General features: G+C 50.7%; 1 protein-coding gene across 2 annotated transcripts; it reads left to right on the forward strand.

The window, feature by feature from the left end:
* The first annotated feature begins 17 nt into the window (after positions 1-17).
* Map4k1 (mitogen-activated protein kinase kinase kinase kinase 1) lies at positions 18-20,862 on the forward strand. Of its 2 annotated transcripts, none has more exons than XM_031385963.1 (32): positions 18-338; positions 503-560; positions 678-768; positions 1,361-1,425; positions 3,986-4,041; positions 4,130-4,177; positions 4,334-4,376; positions 4,465-4,537; positions 5,316-5,447; positions 5,832-5,894; positions 5,993-6,074; positions 6,852-6,965; positions 7,185-7,263; positions 8,462-8,520; positions 8,645-8,688; positions 8,769-8,813; positions 10,636-10,678; positions 11,252-11,414; positions 11,491-11,573; positions 12,840-12,863; positions 13,597-13,681; positions 16,041-16,117; positions 16,200-16,260; positions 17,316-17,424; positions 17,505-17,563; positions 17,729-17,829; positions 18,470-18,644; positions 19,129-19,191; positions 19,270-19,359; positions 19,441-19,511; positions 19,897-19,952; positions 20,680-20,862. In XM_031385963.1, the coding sequence occupies exons 1-32, from the start codon at positions 240-242 to the stop codon at positions 20,747-20,749; spliced, it is 2,481 nt and encodes an 826-aa protein (XP_031241823.1). In that variant the 5' UTR covers positions 18-239; the 3' UTR covers positions 20,750-20,862. The 2 variants fall into 2 exon arrangements, with proteins under 2 accessions (XP_031241823.1, XP_031241822.1); XM_031385962.1 differs by having other exon boundaries at positions 20-338; positions 17,726-17,829.
* Positions 20,863-20,893: the final 31 nt, after the last annotated feature.

Consider the following 20,893-nt stretch of genomic DNA (forward strand, 5'->3'; position numbering starts at 1 on the left):
GTCCCATGGGTCCCAAGGCAATGAAACTCTCAGAACCCAGGGGACGGGGGTGGAGCCCTACGCTGAGCCCTCTGCACAGCTCTGCAGCTGGGGCAGGAAGCGAGAGTGGGGAGGGGGAAGGCCACAGCCCACAGAGTCAAGGCGGGCCCAGGACTTGTGGAGACAGAGGGTAATACCAAAGCTTGAGCCCTGAGGCCCTGTTGGCCCCCTGGGCACTGGCCCAGCCCCGGCCTCCAGGGATGGCCCTTGTGGACCCCGACATCTTTAATAAGGACCCTCGAGAACACTATGATCTACTGCAGCGACTGGGTGGTGGAACTTATGGAGAAGTATTCAAGGTGAGAAAGCCCTTCTGTCTCCTCCACCATCAAACCTGGGATAGTTGGGGTGAGGCCGATAAACAGGAGTGTGAGAGAATGCCAGGCCTTGAGGATGAGGAGGATGCAAGGATGAGGATGGCAAGCTATGGAGCCTGCCTGATGGCCAACTTCCCCTTTACAAGGCTCGAGACAAGGTGTCTAAGGACCTGGTGGCTTTGAAGATGGTGAAGATGGAGCCTGGTGAGAGTGCCCCTAGAAACTTCTTCCCCATCCCTGCCCTTTACTTCCTGGGATATGGGGAGTACTTCTGTAAGCCCCTGCTTGTAGCCACCTTTTCTCTCCGGCCCCTCCTCACAGATGATGACGTCTCCACCCTTCAGAAGGAGATTCTCATGCTGAAAACTTGCCGGCACGGCAACATCGTGGCTTACCATGGCAGTTACCTCTGGTGATGTCTTAACCCATCCCCCAACCCCAGCCCCTTATTTCTGACCAGGCACGGGTAACCAGGTCCTCAGTCCTAAACTACCATTTGTGACCCAGATACACTAACTTGACTTCCAACCCTGAGGACTTTCACTTTGAATTGGGGCATCCCAGTCTGATTCCCAGTCTGAAATTGCACCTTTCTTCCTGAGTCCCTGCTAACTTAGGGGTGAATCTGGAACCCTCTTCGTTGTTGTAATCGAGTCTCTCCTTAGTCTGCTCCCTGCATTGCCCATTCTTACTCTGCTTCTTTAATATGAACCCTCAAATTCCTTGGCTTCCAACATAATGTCTCAGCCACCCCAACAATGACACCCGTTCCTCCAACCCAGGATTCTTTGTCTTGTCTGCTTCTCCATGAGTTCTCTGTCCTGTCCCCTAAAGTACCTTGGGAGTTGGAACTCGAAGACCTAGAAATTGGAATGCATACGTCCTGGCCTATCCTCACCCTCCTCTGTTATGGGAACAGGGCACTCTATGGTGGGCAGGGGGAGTAAGATAGCCCAGGGAGGTCTCACTACCATCGTAATCCCTGCTCTCTTGATGTCCTATAGGCTGCAGAAGCTATGGATCTGCATGGAATTCTGTGGAGCAGGTTCTCTCCAAGACATCTACCAAGGTCAGAAGGACAAGGGGACATAGGCCTCCTTCTGTCACCAGGCCACCTCTCCTGTCTCTCTGGGCTTGTGCCCTGGGAGCTGCTTTCCCGGTCGACACCGTACCATGAGTCCATCCACTGGGATGATGCTGGGGATCCTGTGATGGTCCTGCCCTGTCTTTTCCCGGGCAATAATCCCCTTCACTTCCATGTCTCTATCTTTGTCTGGATGTCTATATTTTCTTGCCAAAAGTTATTCCTGGGTTGGGGCAGTTTTGCATTTTCTTTCTTTCTTCTTTTTTGAGATTGGTTTCATACTATGTGGTCCTGGCTTGTCTCCAACTACACCGAGTTCTGCCTACTTCTGCCACCCCTGGTGCTGAGATTCAAGGCACGTGCTACCATGCCTGGCCTATTTCTGCATTCTCTAACTTAGATCAGTTGCTCAGATTTTTGGGCAGGCAGTCAGTGAATTTCTGGGTCTAGCTTGCAGTCCACCTTTCAGGGGAGTTTGAGAGTAGGAGTCGCATAGGCCTCTCATTCCTTCTGAGTCTCTCTCTCTCTCTCTCTCTCTCTCTCTCTCTCTCTCTCTCTCACACACACACACACACACACACACACTCACACACTTCTTTTTTGCTATAGTGGGTTTTGAACCTAGAGTCTTATGTTTGCTAGGCAAGCACTCTGAGCTATATCCCTAATACCTACCTCCCTTTTAAAATTAATTTATTTTTTGAGGGTTTAATTTAAACTCAATTTATTCTTTTTTTTGTTTTTCTTTTTTTGTTTTGTTTTGTTTTTTGTTTTTTGTTTTTCAAGACAGGGTTTTTCTGTGTAGCCCTGGCTGTCCTGGTACTCACACTGTAGACCAGGCTGGCCTCGAACTCAGAAATCCGCCTGCCTCTGCCTCCCAAGTGCTGTGATTAAAGGCGTGCACCACCACCGCCCGGCCAATTTATCTATTCTTTAAAAATTATAGGTATACAATGTATTTTTAACACATCCCTTCAATTTCTCATAGACACTCCCCAGTCCTCTTTTTACTTATTATTTTGCAACAGTCTCAATGAGTTACCCAGGCTGGCCTTGAACTTGCAATCTCACTGCCTTAGCCTTTTCAGTAGCTAGGATGACTGGTCTGCTGCCACCAGGCCCTACACCTCAGCCTTCTCTGCAGTTCTGGTATTCATCTGTCTTACTTTTTCTAACTCCCCTTACCCAAGATTTCAAATGTTTGAAAAGGTCTCACTATAGCTCAATGGTAGATTGCTTGCCCGGTAGGATGGACTGAGGTCCCGAGTTCCATCCGGGCAACACAAAACCTCCCCCAGAACGGGAAACTGAGGCTGATAGGCAGGAAGTGACTCACCCAGCCATTGTGTAAGCCCTGGTGTCTGCCCAAAACCCTCTGTCCCATCTTTTTCTTGTCCCTTCACTAACCCTGTTTGTCTTTCAAAATACATCTATCTCCCTTCATTGGGTCTCTGCTCATCTCTTTCTCTGCTCTGACACTGGGTCTGTCTGTCTGTCTGTCTGTCTGTGTCTGTACCTCTGCCATCGCTCATCTTGCCTGCCCTCACATCACCCCACGCAGAGACTCCCTCGTCTCCCATAGTCCTCCAGGGAAAAGCTGCTTATTCCACATCACCCTGACCATTGCCGCCTGCCTCCTGCCCTTGTTCCTTTTCTCCTGCAGAGTGGGACGCATCACACCCCCGCTTGGGCTTCTTATGGTAGCCTTGCTGACCAGCATGTGTCAAATGTCATAGCCCTTCCCACACATATTTCCTGTTGTTGTTTCTGGCTCTGTTTCTTCTTACTAATTAATAGCATATTAACGCCTTACGTTATATGTTTTTCATTATTTCTTATTTGTTTTTGAAATAACAGGCAAGAGGTCCTGCACTGAGATATTCCTCCAGCCTTTCCATCTTATATATTATTTCTTTTGGCATGTTCTCTCCATGAAAGCAGGGATTTATCTTTGTGTGTGTGTGTGTTTGCAGGTGCACATGCTAGTAATGAAACCTGGAGACTTTCACATGCTAGGCAAGGACTCTATTGTTGAGCCACACCCCAGCCCCTCACTGGGGGATTCCAGACAAATGTTTTCCTCCTGAACCATGCCTCCAGCCTTTTGGAATGACTATCTTGCTTATACCTGTATCTCTGGAACCTGGCACAGATAGGACTATTGTAATTATTTGCTGAGTGACTGCCTTCCTCTGTCCTATAGCTACTTCTTTCTCTGTCTATCTTCTCCCATGTGCAAATGCTCTTGGTTATTTTGGAAACAAGTCTCTCTATGTAGCCCTGACTGGCCTGTATATTGGTATATAGCTGAGGCTAGCCTCAAACTTAGGGCAACCCTCCTGCCTCAGCCTTCCAAGTAATTGGATTGCAGGCAAGAGCAACCACCTTTCAGGATGCTACTACCTTCTCTCTCCCCTTTCCGGCTGTCCCATCTAAAGTCCCCTCCTATTCGGACATTCTATCGGATGTCATGGGTAGAGGGAGGCTGAGGACCCCAGAGAGCCAGGATTCCTGACTCTTCTGGCCTGGGGGATGACTTTTGCAGTGACTGGCTCTCTGTCGGAGCTCCAGATCAGCTATGTGTGTCGGGAAGTGCTTCAGGTGAGAAGGGGCCAAGGCACTCCCAAAGAAGGCAGGGCTTTTGCAAGGCAAAAGGTGCTCACCATGGCCATTCCTCACATCTCTCCAGGGACTGGCCTACTTGCATTCAGAGAAGAAGATACATCGAGACATCAAGGTAGACTGGGGATAAGAGTGCCACCCAGAGAGGATCATGGGTGGGGGGAGGGCTAGAACTCATTTTGAGCTTTAGGGAGGAGTCACAGGGGTGGGAGCAGCAGAGTACTGGGAAGGGGGTTCCCTGTCAGCCTCTCATTCCTCCTCTGGTCCCCAGGGAGCCAACATCCTCATCAATGACTCCGGGGAGGTTAAGCTGGGTGAGTCTTATTCATAGGGTGCCTGGGGAGGCTGATGGAGGTTGAAGAGGGGATGGCGTAGACACACTATTTCTGTCTCTGCTTCTAGCTGACTTTGGGATCTCAGCTCAGATTGGGGCGACACTGGCCCGGCGCCTCTCTTTCATTGGGACACCTTACTGGTGAGGGGTGCTGGGGGTGGCTGGGATGGGAGCAGGGGCATTCCTTGGTCTCCAGGAAGTGCTTGGCTCTGCCTTCTCCTACTAAAGACCGTTTCCTTCTCTATGACCCCTGTTGACTTTTCCACTTATCTATATCTCTTTCTGGCCCTTTCTGCCCATATCTCTTAGTGTTTAGGACTTCAGTGGTGGTGGTTGTAGGGTGTGTGTGTGTGTGTGTGTGTGTGTGTGTGTGTGTGTTGGTGGTGTTTTGTTGTTGTTGTTAATGACACAGGTTCTCCCATAGCACAGGCTGGCCTTGAACTCCCAATTCTTCTGTCTCCAGTTCATAGAGTTTTAGGATTTCAGGCATGTACCACCACCGCACCCAGTTTGGGTTGGTTTGTACCTTGATCCCTATCTCTCCACAACTCTTTTTATCTATTTCTGTGTTTTCTGAGTCTGTGGCTCTGAGCCTTTTGCTTTGTCTTAGGGACTGAAGCCAGGTTCTAATACCATCACTGTGTCACTGAGCCATACTCCCAGCTTCTATCTTCTTTCCTCCTTCTCTCCCATTTTTGAGTCAATGCCTCACTCCATAGTCTAGGCTGGCCTCAAACTCCTGCTTTAGCCTCCAGACTGCTTGGATTCTGAGCACCCCCACACTCTCCTTTTCTAACTCCTTCTGCAACTTTATCTTGTATCCTTCTCCCCTGGCTCCGTCTGTGCCCCCATTTTCCCTCACCCTACCTCTCTCCTATCCCTGGGCCACTTCTTGCTCTCTGAGGATCTCTGCCCACAGGATGGCTCCAGAGGTGGCAGCTGTGGCCCTGAAGGGTGGATACAATGAGCTGTGTGACATCTGGTCTCTTGGCATCACGGCCATCGAGCTGGCTGAGCTTCAGCCCCCTCTCTTTGACGTGCACCCTCTCAGGTAAAGGCCTTAACCCCCCAAATACTGGCATTACACATGTGGCCCTCCATGCCCAGCAACACATTCCCACCCGGAGACTCATCATAAACTGCTTTTCCCATAGCTTGCCTTCCCAGCCAAGCATTGCTGGCTTGTCCCAGCACTCAGGCAGGAGGTTGTGAACTTGAGGCTGGCCTGAGCTACATAACATAATCAACACTAGTTATGGGCATGCTGACATTTTTTATAGGGGATCTGGGGATTCGAACCTAGATCCTCAGGCTTGCATAGCAAGTTCTCTTACCTACTGAGCCATTTCCCATGTCCTCCTTCCATGGGGAACTCCTGAAACTATGAGGTCTGTCCCCATGGATTTGAGCCCCATGTTCTTCCCTACTGATCTAGGGTTCTCTTCCTCATGACCAAGAGCGGGTACCAGCCTCCTCGGCTAAAAGAAAAGGGCAGATGGTAAGGGAGGTGACTTGAGGGCGGGAGGAGGGATGGTGTGTGGTGTGAGGAGAAGGATTTCAATCCCCTCATACCAGACCTGGCTTCTTCCTCCCAAGGTCATCTTCCTTCCACAACTTTGTCAAAGTCACCCTCACTAAGAACTCCAAGAAACGCCCCAGTGCCACCAAGATGCTCAGTGTAAGCCATACCCCTCTCTACCCTGTCTCTTTAGCCCAGGGTTACCAAGTCTTCCACAGTTCACAAGAGCTATATCTAGAACCCGGGGCCCCTTCAGAACCCCTAGTCCCTCAGAGTTTTCCAGGAATCTACCCACAGGACCTTCCAAATTATACAGGGAGATTCAGGCCTTGGGCCACAAGCCTATAGTCTCAGCTCTAAGGAGGTAGAGATAGGATCAGAAGTTGAAAGCCATCTTTAGTTACATAGAGAATTTGAGGCTAGCCTGAGCTACATGAGACGCTGTCACAAAAATAAAACTCAAGCCAAGTTAATACTCAATTATTTCTTATATGTTTCCTAGTGTTCTCTCTCTCTCTTTCTCTCTCTCTCTTTCTCTCTCTCTCTCTCTCTCTCTCTCTCTGTGTGTGTATGTGTGTGTGTGTGTGTGTTTCATTTGTTTGTCATGTTATGGTCTCATATAGCCCAGGTTAACCTCATACTTGCTATATAGCCAAGAATGACCTTAGGCTCTTGAAACTCCTGCCACCATTTCCCAAGGGCTGGAATTGCAGGCGTGAGCCACCACGTTTGACTTTACTCCAGAGTTTTCTAAGTTTTCCTGAGTTGCTGGAATTTGCCAAGTCCCAAAGGCCTCCATGTGTTCCTGATAGTCTATACCAAAGCTGGTTGCTTCTAAGGCATCCTAGAATTCCTTACAGGAAGCCCCTGTCCTCCACTCCCTTCCCCACTGTCCCCCGCTGTGCCAGCCCTCTGACCCCTGTCCCCCTCTTACAGCATCAGCTGGTGTCCCAGCCTGGGCTGAACAGAGGCCTGATCTTGGATCTTCTTGACAAAATGAAGAATCCTGGGAAGGGACTGCCTGCTGAGATTGATGAGGAGGAGCCTGAGGTGAGGGCCTTAGTAGAGAAGGGCATGGGGACCTTTGGGCCTTTGAGCAGGGTTCTCCTTCTGCCAGGAGAGGCTGCTGGAAGCACACATTAGAAGAAAAATGGTGTGAGGACAGGAATCCTGGCAGGGTTATAAGAGCAGGTGTGTGAGGTGGGCTCACAGTGTGATGGAGGACTGTCAGAAGGCTGTGAGCCCTGATGTGGCTACCCTTCTGCCCAGCCACCCCCTGCCATTCCTCGACGGATCAGATCTACCTACCGGGCCAGCTCGCTGGGGATCCCAGAAGCAGACTGCTGCCGTGAGTAGAGAAGCCCACAGTTTGGGGCCACCTAACACACCGTCTGACCAGCAGGGGCTCAAATCCCAAGGCATTTGTAGCCATGAAACTCTGGAACTGACCATAGAGTCCCCTCTCCTCAGTCCCTTGACACCACCTTCTAGCTCTGACCCAAGAATGGGCATGGTGGTGCACACCATTAACCCCAACACTCAGGATGATTATTATGAGTTCAGGATTGCCTGGTTTGCAGTGAGTTCTAGGCCAGGGTGACACAGTGAGACCTTGTCTCAAAATAAAGCAATTAGAGGAAACAAGAACCAAACCAAACCAAACCAACCAACCAAACAAGCAAGCAAACAAAAGCAACCCCACAAAGACCAAAACCAAACCAAAACCCCATCAGAACAGGCTGGGGCTGTGATTCAATTGGTAGAGTACTTGCCTCACATACATAAGATGCTAGGCTGAAGTTCAGCTGTGATCCCAGCACTTGGACAGTGGAGGCAGGAGGATTAGAACTTCATAGTCACACATGTATGACCTGTCTTAAAAATAAGTAGGAGGGCCAGTGAGGTGGCTCAGTGGGTGAAGGGCCTTGCTGCTAAGGCTAATGACCTGAACCCATATGTGGAAGAATAGAACCAACCTCCACAAGTTTTCCTCTGATGCACATGCTCCTCCCTCTCACGAAACAAACAAATTCATGTAAATTTTTATACAAAGAAAGAAGGAGAGAAAGGAAGGAAGGAAGAAAGAAAGAAAAAGCAAGCAAACCTTCAATCTGCATTCTGGAAGCAGAGGCAGGTGGATTTCTGAGTTCGAGGCTAGCCTGGTCTACAGAGTGAATTCCAGGACAGCCAGGGCTACACAGGGAAACCCTGTCTTGGAAAACCAAACCAAAACCCAAAACCCAACCAACCAACTTGTCAGAACCCCTAATACCTAGGTAACGCCCCGCCTCAAAACAAATGTCTCACAGCTCCTTTGAGCCCTTCTACCTCTCTGGTGCCCTCAAACAAGACCCTGTAAACAAAGGCCCCTCCCACAAGGGACAGGAGCCACCCTTAAGGTCCTGGCTACAGCCCTGCCCCTCCCCGTCCACCCACATTCTTCTTCATCCTATCTCCCTGCCCCATCCTTCACTGGGTTGTCTCTGCCCACTTCCCAGGGCCCTACCCCTCACTGGATTGTCTCCCCCAACTTCCCCCCTTCCCAGGGCGGCACATGGAGTTCCAGAGGCCTAGATACGTGGAATGCAGACCTCAGGCTGAAACTGTGAGCGGACTCCTGTACTCTGCCCAGATGCATTTCCCCCCGACCCCCCCAGCCCCTCCCCTCCGAGGTCCCCCTCCCCCCTGCTCCTGTCCTGTGCTGGGCTTACTCTTTCCTCATCCCACAGGTTCGCTTACAGCCTCCTGCAGACTTCAGGAGCACCAGTCCCAGGTCCAGGACCCCTCTGGGCTGGAGGGGAGGGGGAGGGGTTATGTAGGAGCCACCTGAGGCTCATGCCTGTCATTCTTCAGGAGCCAACTGTCAGACTCCGATGACGACTATGATGATGTGGACATGTAAGACCCACACGAACCCCTCACTGCAGCTCCTCAGCACCTGAGAACCCCGGCCTTGAGTCTTCCAACCTCTACCCCAGATCTCCACCTTTCCTATCTTCTTATCACCCCAATGCTTGAGCTCTGATGACGTCTCAGTGCAGCCCCCACCTTCCCTCCTCTTCTCCATCTGTGCTCCCCAAGCCCATTGGACCCTTTACCTCTGACTTCTGGACTCAGCCCCATCCCAATTCCAATGCTCCCATTCCTTCCCCAAACTCCATCTTTCTCCTTCAGATTGACCTTACACTTTACCGCTGAGCCACACCCACAGCCCCTCCACAGTGGAGTGTAGGCAAGTGCTCTATCACTGAGGCACATCTTCAGCTCTCCTTTACTTAAAAAAAAACGTTTTTAGATTTATTCTATGTGTATGATGTATTGCCTGGGCCACATTCGTTCCTGGTGCATGTGATGGCCGGTAGAGTGTGATAAATCCCTGGAACTGGAGTTAAGGCTGTTGTGAGCTGCTGCGCGGTGCTGGGAACCCAGGACTTCTGCAAGAATAGCAAGTTCTTTTTTTAAAGATTTATTTATTTGTTATATGTAAGTACACTGTAGCTGTCTTCAGACACTCCAGAAGAGGGAGTCAGATCTCATTATGGATGGTGGTTGCTGGGATTTGAACTCAGGACCTTCAGAAGAGCAGTCAGTGCTCTTAACCACTGAGCCATCTCGCCAGCCCAAGTTTTCTTAATCACTGAGCCGTCTTTCTATAAAAATAATTGTTTTTGGAAGCTGGGAGTGGTCACATACACCATTATTCCCAGAACTCGGGGCAGAGGCAGACAAATGTCTGAGTTTGAGGCCCTCTGGTCTACAGAGTGAGTTCCAGGTCAGCCAGGCTATACAGAGAAACCCTGTCTGAATAAACAGAAAGAAAAAAAAAAAAACCTTGAAATAGAATCTCACTGAGTAGCCTCAGATCTATATTTAGACCAGGCTGGCCTTACACACAGAGATCTACCTAGCTCTGCCTCTCCCATGCTGATACTAACTGCATGGCTAGCTTCTACTGTTTAATTTGATACAAAGTAACACCAAGTTGTTCAGGCTGGAACTGAAGTCATTTTGTAGCCCAGGCAATCCTCCTGCCTCAGCTTTCTAAGAAACTGGTATTACTTGCCCAACCAGGCCTGGCTCCCTCTCCTTTTTAGCTAATCCCCAGTTTGGGTCTTTAGCTGCCCTCAGGCCCAGGCCTGACAGCACTTGACCACCCCAGCTCTGGCGTCTCATCCCCTTTCTAGGCTCAGACTCCTCTAGCTACCTGCCATCCTAAGCTTCAACCCTAGCCTTTCCCCCAAGTCTTGCCATTTTCTCATCGAGCTTCAGTCTGTAACCCACATTGGTCTTGAACTCTCTCTCAGTCCTCCTGCTTCGGCTTTCTAAGTAAGTGAGATAACAGGCTGAGGACTGGAGGCCTAATCTCAGACTAAAATTTTGACCCATGGAAACTTTCTACCAGTCAGGGTCTGAGTACCAGCACCCCAGCAGTCATCCTAAGTCCCCACGTTGTCCTTGCCCCGGCTTGGGGACAGTCTCCAAGCCTGCCCCTGTTTGTCCCTCCCTATATGTGTGGGTATGAGGGGTGAAGTGTGAGGAGTGAAACAGGACCCCAAGACTTCTTGTGGACACCATGTAAAAGCCCAGAGTTGCTATTGCTGTTTATAGCCATGGCTCTAAGTCTCCCTTACCCAACTGTCCCCCATCCCCAGGCTATAAGCCCAAACATCCCATGCTGCCTCTCACACCCACACCTGCTCACCCTGTCTTTGTGTTTCAGCCCTGCCCCTTCAGAGGACATTCCTCCTCCACTGCCCCCCAAGGTAAGGTCCTGGGAATCCTGAGGCCAAGTCCTTTGATGCTGGGACATTTTAAATGTTTAGAGTTTGAAACCAGAGGTGTCCAAATATTACAGAAAGCTTAAGAATTTGGGGCTCAAGCCAGGCAGTGGTGGTGTACACCTTTAATCTCAGCACTTAGGAGGCAGAGGCAGGTGGATTTCTGAGTTCGAGAACAGCCTGGTCTACAGAGTGAGTTCCAGGACACCCAGGGCTATACAGAGAAACCCTGTCTCGAAAAACAAAAACAACAAAAAAAAACATTTGTTTGTTTAAACCAAGGTTGGTTGTCAGGGCGTCTGGAGTGGTGGTGGGTAGAGCAGGAGCTGGTTAAGTAACTGGTTAATGCCCAGCATTAACCCTTTGTTTTCTGGTATGTGCTGCTCCCTTCTCATGGGGATGTGGGTCTTGGAAATGGTGGAACCAAGGCAGGATGTCCTGGGGAGGGTTATAGATATGGTTAGTTCTTGATCCTGGAGGAGGCAGGGATTGGGGTATGAGGTACAGTCTTCTGGAACCTCTCGTGTATCTATTCCTCCCATACTCCTGTCTCTGTAGCCCAAGTTTCGGTCTCCATCAGATGATGGTTCTGGAGGAGTTAGGGACAATGGGCAACTGAGCCCAGGGGTGCTGGTCCGGTGTGCCAGTGGGCCCCCTCCACGTACCCCCCGACCTGGACCTCCTCCAGTGACCCACAGCCCTCACCTCACAGCTCGCTCAGGTACCAGGACAGTCCGGGGGAGGAAGATAGGCAGTGGGGGAGTCTCCTGGCCTGATGTTGTTTCAACTCCCACCAGATCCCTCACTATGGAACCCAGCTGCTCCAGAGCCAGGCCAGCCCCCACTCGTACCCCCTAGGAAAGAAAAGATGAGGGGAAAGGTAAGAGCTAGCTACCAGTCTCAAGACAACCTGGGGCTGTCCTGTGGAAGACGGGATGGCATCTGATAGGTGACATTTATGCAGTCCTTTGTCTGTGCCACAAGACATGATCTTGTGGGATGTATATGAGTGTCCTTGTGGGTAGGTGGGTGGGTGATGTGTGCACAGGCATGCATGTAGATGCATATGTGGAGACCAGAGGAGAATATCAGGTGACCTGCTTTACCACACTCCATCTTATTTCTTTGAGACAGAGCATCAGCCTGAACTTGTTGCCAGGCTGGTGGCCAGCAAGCCTCAGGGATCCTCCTGTCTCTCTGGGGTTACAGAGGACTATAGTCATGCCCTGCTTTTTAACATGGGCATTGGGAATCCAAACTCAGTTCTTTACAGCCAGTGCTTTCCCGCTGAGCCCCGATCTTTTTGTCTTCATGAAGTGCAAGCCTTCATATGTGAAAATGGATACCACCTACTCTGTGGTAGCCACACACTCGGGGAGGGCACTGAGGCGGGACAGTGGGAAGCTGCAGGGCTAGGAGGGTAGCTGAGCGCTTTCTGTTAGTTTTCCCATCCTTATGTTAAAAGGCCAACCAAAACCAGCCGGGGGAGGAAAGGACTTGCTTGGCTTAATCTCCACTTCACAGTCCAGCATGCAGAGGAGCCAGGGAAGGAGCCTCGAGGCAGGAACTGAAGCAGAGGGGAAGGAGGAACAAACATTGTTTTCTGCCTTGTTCCTCATAGCTTGCTCAGCTTGCTTTTCTATATAACCCAGGCCCCCTGCCCAAGAGGGGTACCACCCACAATAGGCTGGGCCCTCACTCTCTCCCATTAATTGGTAATAGTAATAACAACAACAATAATAGTAATAATGTCCCACAATCCGGTAGAAGCATTTTCTCAGTTATGTTACTCTCTTTACAAATGACTCTCGTTTGTGTCAACTTGACAAAAAACTGGTCAGCAGCAGCAGAAGACTCCCCTAGAATTCTGTTGTGAAAGGTTAGGGCGGTAACTACCTTAGTCCAGGTCAACAGTGAGGGGCGGGGGGTGTGGCTCAGTGGAAAAGAGCTTAGCTGCTATGTGGAAAGCCTTGCTTTCTATATTCATTACCTGTAAAGGTAAGGCGGGGGGAAGGTTCTAGGCCAAGTGAGGTACATAGTGAGACTGCTAAAAAACAAACAAAAGCAAAAATAAATAAATAAATAATAAACAAACCAAACAACTGGAGGAGGGGGATCCTAGAGGTAACTGTTTTTTGTTTCACAGATGGAGAAGGAGAAGCGCAGAGAGGTGAGTAGCTTACTCAGGATTACATGTAAGACATTCCCCTTTATCCATAGAGGATCCATTTCAGGATCCCCAGTGGGTGCCTCAAATTGGCTAGTACCCAATCCTGTATTTTCCACCAATATACATATTTATGGGGGGTTCATTGATAGGCAAAATAAGAGATTTACTGAAGGATCAGTGTGTGGTGGTGTACCTGTCATATCCAGCATTTTGGAAATGGAAGCAAGAGGCTCAAGAGTTGAGAGCCAGCCGGATGGTGGTGGTGCATGCCTTTAATCCCAGCACTTGGGAGGCAGAGGCGGGTGGAGACCAGCCTGGTCTACAAAGTGAGCTCCAGGACAGCCAGGGCTATACAGAGAAACCCTGTCTCGAAAAACCAAAAAAAAAAAAAAAAAAAAAAAAGAGTTGAGAGCCAGCCTAGGCTACATATAGAATCTAAGGCCAGCCTGGGCTACATTGAGAATCTAAGGTCAGCTTGGGCTACAATGAGACATTGTCTAAAAAAAAAAATCTAAGACAAAACAATTATTTTTGTTTTTCAAATCTCTCATGTAATATGTTTTGGACCATACCTAACCATGGTAAATGAGACCATGAAAGGCAGAACCACAGGTGGGGGGCTAAGGAGGGGGTTAGTGGGGGGTTATACGCCTCAAAGGCATGGGCAGATCCTGAACTCTGTACCTTCCTGTCCTCTGCTCACTGCTGCTGCCCACTGGCCATGGCCATCCAGAAATATCCCCTTCTTGTGAAATTATTCAACGGCTGTCCCCTCCAGATCCACAGCACAGCTGCCTGGACACATCCCTCTACGAAAGGTGGGCATTCCGGAGACCCAGGAAAGTCGGGGTGAGGAGCCAGGTGGGAAGGACAGGGACTCTAATGGAAACACAGAGAGACACAGGCAGAATATTGTGTTAATTTTATGTATGAATGGTTTTACCTGCATGTACTCTTGTCCATCACATGCACGCAGTGTTGACAGAGACCAGAAGAGGGTCCTGTACCTTCTGGAACTGGGGTTAACTGGTTGTTAGCTGTCATATGGGTGCTGGGAACTGAACCCAAGTACTCTGCAAGAACAACAAGTGCTCTTAGCCACTGAGCCACCTCTCCAGCCCCAGGAATCTCTGTTTTGCTATTTAAGATTTACATTTAAAAATTTTAGATAATGTCTTTTAAAATACAATATTGTTATTATTTATTTGAGAATGTCATACAATATACTTTGATTATATCCTCACCTTCCACTCCTCCCAGATCTGGCCCCACTCATCCTGAGTTTGTACTGTTCCTTTACTTATGACTGTGGGTGGGGCCATCCACTAGAACATGGTTAGCTCTTAAAGAAACTGACCTGTCCTCCCTGGAAGCTGTCAACCAGTGTGTGCTGTGTTTAGGTTTGTGCACATAAACCCAGGCATTTTACAGAGTTCAAAAGAGCATGTAAGGTCCCCTGGAGCCACAGTTACAGGCAGTTGTGAGGCTCCAGGCATGGGTGCTGGGAACCAGTCACCAGTGCTCGGCAAGAGCAGCAGGTGCTCAGCTCTGCAGGGAGGGTCGTACTGGAGTGATGCTGGCCTAGCCAAATCTGGAGTCCAAGTTGTGGTTACTGTTGGGATTTGGGGATCCAAGAGGAGAAGGGAAAGGGTGAATTGAAAAGCAGATACTAGAAGAGTGGGAGTTTAGAGGCCAGTTGTGTCTAAATAAGATCATCTACAGTTAGGGGAGTGTGACAGAGCCCTAAGGGAAGATGAAGACCACTTGCATGTGCATGGTAGAGATTGGGATCAGTCTGGTGAGGAGGGATGAGTTTGATGGCAGCAGAAGTCAAGGACAGAGTCAGGAGATCAGATAGAGGTTAAGGTTGAGGGTCAATATTAAGTACCATGCGAGTCTTGGAATAGAGGTGTGTACCTTTAATGCCAGCACTTCTGAGGCTGGGGCAAAAGGATTATTACTGTTTGAAGTCAGCCAGAGCTGTATGGCAAAAGCCTTCCCTTCCTCTCCCTCCTCCTCTTCCTCCCCTTCTCCCTCCCCCTCCTCTTTTTTCTTTTCTTTTTTTGTTTTTTCAAGAAAAGGTTTCTCTCTGTAGCCCTGGCTGTCTTGGAACTCTGTAGACCAGGCTGGCCTCAAACTCACAGGGATCTACCTGCCTCTGCCTCCTGAGTGCTGGGCTTAAAGGTGTGCCACCACCACCTGGCTAACAAGAGCCTTTTTTTTTTTTTTTTAAAGATTTATTTATCTTATGTACGGGTACACTGTAGCTGTCTTCAGACACACCAGAAGAGGGCATCAGATCCATTACAGATGGTTGTGAGCTACCATGTGGTTGCTGGGACTTGAACTCAGGACCTCTGGAAGAGCAGTCAATGCTCTTAACCACTGAGCCATCTCTCCAGCCCTAACAAGAGCCTTCTTAAGCAAACAAACAAAGAGCATAGTAGTCTACACTGGTAACCCCTGCTCTTAGGAGGTAGAGGCAGGAGGATCAGAAATTTACATTCAATTTTGTTTTCAAAGCAAGTTCAAGGGCCAGTGGGATACTTGTGACCAGATCTCATAAAACAAGAGACAGGCTGGGGAGAAGGTTCAGCTGTTTTGTTCAGAAGACCCATGTTCAGTTCCCAGGACCCACATGGGGGCTCACAGTCTGCTCTAACTCCAGTTCCAGGGGATCCCACACCCTCTTCTGGCCCCGAGGGCATTGCATGTACATAGTGTACAGGCTTACATGTAGATACTCATACTGCGAGATGCCAGAGCTGATTAGTCCCACTGGATAGAAAAGGCTACGCTGGGGATCCAGAGTCAAAGTCAAAAATTAGTGATTGGAGATCAGCCCTGGGGAGGATGGGGAGGAGCTTAGAGAGCTGCTGCAGGAAGTAAATAGAGTTGGAGGGTCATGACAGAACTGCCAAGCATTGGCAAGTCGCTGGAGGGAGGGGGCGAGACGGTGGGGGGTTTGGGGAGAAGGGGTCATAGAGACTGACTTAAGGGACTGTGCAAGGGTTTAAAGCTCAGATTTGAGGAGGTAGAAACTGGAGATGTCAGCCTGCAAGGGGAATTAGTATGAAAGGGTGGGTTTGGGGTGGAGGGCCAGTTCTGGACAAAGGTCTGAGAGGTCCATTCCCAATGATGAGAGAGCCCAACAACCTCCTTGTCTGGCCCACTCAGACCAGCACCTGCTCCTGGGTGCAGAGGAAGGCATTTTCATACTGAACCGGAATGATCAGGAGGCCACGCTGGAAATGGTGAGGGATGGGGTCAGTGCTGGGAGTGGGGGTGGGGTGGCGTCAGGTCACTGGAATCACAGAAGTCACCCATTCTCTACAGATCTTCCCTGGCCGCACAACCTGGCTGTATTGCATCAACAACCTCCTCATGTCTCTCTCAGGTTAGCCTGTGGTTGGGGGAGGGGCAGGGGCCAGGAGTCAAGGGAGGGTGGGTACTGGTGGATAAGCACAAACTGAGTCTGCACCTCCACCTGGCCTGAGGTTCAAATCTCACCACTGTCCTACTGGTTGAACTTAAGGCCAGGAGCTTATCTCCCTGAGCCTCAGTTTTCCTGTCTGTAAAGTGGAGCTCTGATATCTTCACTTCTCAAGTTGGTTGTGAGTTAATTTTTACAATCAATTCGTCTTTAATTATCTTTGACATCTCTGGGTGGAGTTGGCACACTCCTTTAATCCCAGAGCATAAGAGATAGAACCAGGTGGGTCAGAACCTCGTCTCTTTTAAGTTAGACTGAAGAAGTTACAAGGTTTGTTGTTGTTTAGTAAGTATTGGGGCCGGTGGATGTGGAGCAAATGTGTTACCACTGAGCTATATCTCCAGCAGCTCCCCACTCCCTATCTTCTTCTCCCCTGAGACAGGGTTTCTCTGTGTAGCCCTGGCTGTCCTGGAACTCATGTAGACCAGGTTGGCCTCGAACTCATAGAGAACTGCCCAGCATTATCCCCCTCCCCCCCTTTTTAAGGCTGTGTATCCTGGGCTAGCCTCAACTTTAGAGTGACTCTCTTGCTTCAGCCTCCCAAATTCTGAGATTATGAGCAGGCGCCACCAATCCTGGCTTAGGTAGGTTTCCCTGTTAAACTTTGAAATATGTGCCAGGTGTAGAGTCAGGAGGATGGGAGTTCAAGACCAGCCTCAGCTCCATGGGGAGTTGAAGGCCAGCCTGGACCTGAGACACAAGCACCAAGAAATAAACTTCAGGTGCAACCTCATGGGCTGGTTTGAACTCCCTCCTATCTCAGGAGAAGGCAGACAGCCTATTTGGCTAACAGCCTATCTGTTTTCCTGAGCAGATCACAGTGCCTGGACCACACTGGTCCTTTCAAGTCTCAAGACTGAAAACTGTGTGAATGGAAAGCCAGATTTGTGGGCTGGGAGACAAGAGATGGTAAGGGTCCTCTAACCGCTTGCCACTCCCCTCTCATCCACACCCTACAGGGAAGCCAGCCCATCTGTATTCTCATAGCATCCTGGGCCTGCTGGAAAGGAAAGAAGGCAGAGCAGGAAGCCCCATCGCTCACATTAGCCCTCACCGGTTACTCGCAAGGTAGGAGCCCCAAAGGGCACCACTGGCTTCCCTGCCCCCACTGCTGCCCCTGCAGCCCCTCACTCCTCCTCCTCCTTCAGAAAGAACATGGTCTCCAGTAAGATCCAGGACACCAAAGGCTGCCGGGCTTGCTGTGTGGGTGAGAGCCAGCCTCCCCCTGGGTGCTGAGTGAAGGGGAGGGCGGCTGCCTGGACAGTATCCACTCAATAAGACCGAGGCATGGTGTCCAGGACCCTCGGAGACATACTGGTGATCCTGGAGGGAGACAGGGACCCTGACTCATTCTTGTCCACTTCCACAGCAGAGGGTGCTAACTCTGGGGGCCCATTCCTATGTGGGGCATTGGAGACGTCTGTCGTTCTGCTCCAGTGGTACCAGCCAATGAACAAATTCTTGCTTGTCCGGGTAAGTTTGTAGAGCGAGGGTGCTGTAGCTTGGGCCTTCCACCATTTGCGCTTGTATAAAGAACTGGATGAACCCCTCTGAGTCGTGCCGTTGCTCCCTCCCAATCCCGAGGCATTCTGAGTCTGAAGAGATGGCTCAGCGGTTAAGAGAGCACTGGCTGCTCTTCCAAAGGACCCAGGTTCAATTCCTAGCACCCACACGGCAGCTCACAACCGTCTGAAACTCCAGCTGCAGAGGATTCAACAGCTTCACACAGACGTACATGCACGCAAAACACCAAGCACATAAAATAAAAATAAGTAGATCGTTAAAAAGAAAACAACTTCCTTATATTTAAGCCCCACCCCTCACATCTGAGTTTAATTATCCCTCAGTCTCCAAGGGTCGGTTCCTTTGAGTCTAAAGTGGTTTTGCTGCCCTTGTGTGTGTGTAGGGGTGGGGTTCTTGCCTTAAGGTCGCCAGGTTGACACGCCTCCAGACAAAGCCACATTTACTCTAAAAGCACGCTTTGCTTCTTTCTAATGAAGCCCGAAAATCTCCGAGGGACTCCCCACCTACCCCCTCCATCCCCCCTCCCACACCCCACTCCGCCCCTGTCTCAGAGCCTCCCTGAGTCGCCCTTCCCCTTGCGGGCCCGCAGCAGGTGTTGTTCCCGCTGCCCACGCCGCTGCCGGTGTTCGCGCTGCTGACAACGCCGGGCTCCGAGCTGCCGGCCGTGTGCATCGGCGTGAGTCCCGGGCAGGCGGCAAAGTCGGTGCTCTTCCACACCGTGCGCTTCGGTGCGCTGTCCTGCTGGCTGGACGACTCCAGCACCGGTGAGTGGGCTGTGCTGCTGAGAGGAGGGGCTGCAGGGGAGGGCGGGGCCGCAGGAGAAGGTGGGCTGTAGGGAAGAGGCAGGACTGGAGAGGAACTGCTGCAGGAAAGGGGACCATGGGGAAAAGTTGCAGTCCAAGGCGGGGCTGCAGGGAGGGGGTTCGGGCTGCAGGGAAGGGGCAGGGTTGCGGGGGGAGAGGGCGGGGCTTCAGAAAGGGCGCGTGGTTTCAGGACAGGACGTGGCTTGTGAGAAGGGGCTGCAAGACGAGGTGGGTCGATCGAGGGTGGAACACAGATTAGGATATCAGGGAAGGAGAAGAGCAGAGTGGCTGGGCAGGGCTAAGCCCGAACCCTATGCCGAGAAAGAGATGTGTGGTCTTACTTGACTGGTCATAACAGGGTGGAGCGCGTGTGGCAGGCAGGGGACCTGAAGGGGTACTAGCTGAATAGAGCCAGGCAGTTCTTAAGCCCCTCCCTCTCGCACAGAGCATAAGGGACCAGTGCAGGTGAGCCAAGTAAAGGAAGACATGGTGATGGTGTTGATGAATGGTAAGAGCCTTCCTCCCTTCCCTTTCTGGTCCTTAGCCTAGGATTTGTGCTCAAAACCTCCCTTCCACTCCCTTCCAGGCTCTCTGAAGCTAGTGACCCCAGAAGGGGCACCAGCTCCCGGGTTTCGCACCCCTGAGATCCCCATGACAGAAGCGGTGGAGGCTGTGGGTATGTGTTGGATGGGAGGGCCCAGGGTAAAGGGTAGGAGCTCTGTGACCTCAGGGTCACAGGCAACTGCTTCCTCTCTAGCTATGGTTGAAGATCGACTCCAGGCCTTCTGGAAGCATGGAGTCCAGGTGTGGGCTCCAGACTCGAAACAGGTAGGCTCCTTCAGTTCACACCACTCCCTTGCCTTCATCCTCAACCTTCGCATCCTTTAAATGGGCTTGGAGAAGCCCTGTGTCAGGGCAGGGACTCCTGTAGGGAAGGTTCAGGGCACACACATCATCACCTTAGTGGAAACAGGCTTATGTCACAGAGCGCTGTACAGGTTCCCTGGTTCCTGACTTACTCATGACAGTTGCCTATCAGATAGGATGCTGTGATTTTGCAGGTTAGTAGTCTTGGACACAGAGCAGTGTGACATGCACAAAGTCACACAGCTTTGTGAGTGGGTCTGGGATTAGACTTACCCCAAGGAAGCCATGTTTGTAGGAAGAGGGGAGGTCCCACTTCTCAGTAGAGACACTGACACTTTTTCTACAGCCCCTGCAGGAGCTGAGAGACCCCACCCTCACCTTCCGTCTGCTCTGCTCCCCCAGGTATGGTGGTGGAGGGATGAGTGGGGACTAGGAGAGGCTGCTGGTGTGGAGAGGAAGTTTCCGTGGCCTAGGAAACCCTTCCATGTTCTCTTACCAGGTTCCCTCCTGAGGCCCTGGTTCCACCATGACCCTCGGGAGCCTTGGCTGTCCTCAGGAGACGCCCGTGCACCCCCTGCTTCCCTGTACTCCTTTAGTCTATCATTGAGGTTGGGAGTGTGAACTCCCCATGGCTCCTTTCGCTATGGTTGAGATGAGATAGCATATGTAGCCCCACCCGGTTGGTCTCCAATTCTCTCTTCTCTTTTATCACATTGGGGGTTGGGGGCATGTGGCACAGAGGGCACCTGGAGATCAGAGATGATTCTCTCTTTCTACCACGTGGTCACAGAGATTGAACTTAGGGTCATTATGTTTGGTGACAAGCTGAGCCAAACAAGCATTGCCTGAGGCAAGCTTTGCCTGCTGAGCCACCTTGCCAGCCTGAGCAGCCCCTCCCCCAAACCCCCAACTTTTTTTCTGCCACAGGATTTTATAGCTCAGGCTAAACTCAGACTCCCTAGGTAGCTGAGGTTGCCTACTTCAGCTTCGCAGTTATTGGAATTGTAGGCATATGCCACCATGCCTGATGTAGTCATTGTCACGGCCCGGCATTGGAATGCAGTTTCTATTAACTACTTTGAGAATGAACGAATGAATGAATGAATGACTTGAGCTCTGTCTTCTTCAGACCTGTAGTGGTGGAGACACGGCCCACGGATGACCCTACCGCCCCCAGCAACCTCTACATCCAGGAATGAGCCATTGAGAGGGCATGAGATATGGACGCCTGCAGACTCCTAACAGACACACTAGTGATCACGACATGACCTTATCTCCCAATAAACTTGACTTTAGTCTTGTCATCTTGAAATTCTCAGGGGAAGAGTTTTTTGTGTGCCTAC

Source organism: Mastomys coucha, unplaced genomic scaffold, assembly GCF_008632895.1.
Source record: "Mastomys coucha isolate ucsf_1 unplaced genomic scaffold, UCSF_Mcou_1 pScaffold21, whole genome shotgun sequence".
Lineage (NCBI taxonomy): Eukaryota > Metazoa > Chordata > Mammalia > Rodentia > Muridae > Mastomys > Mastomys coucha.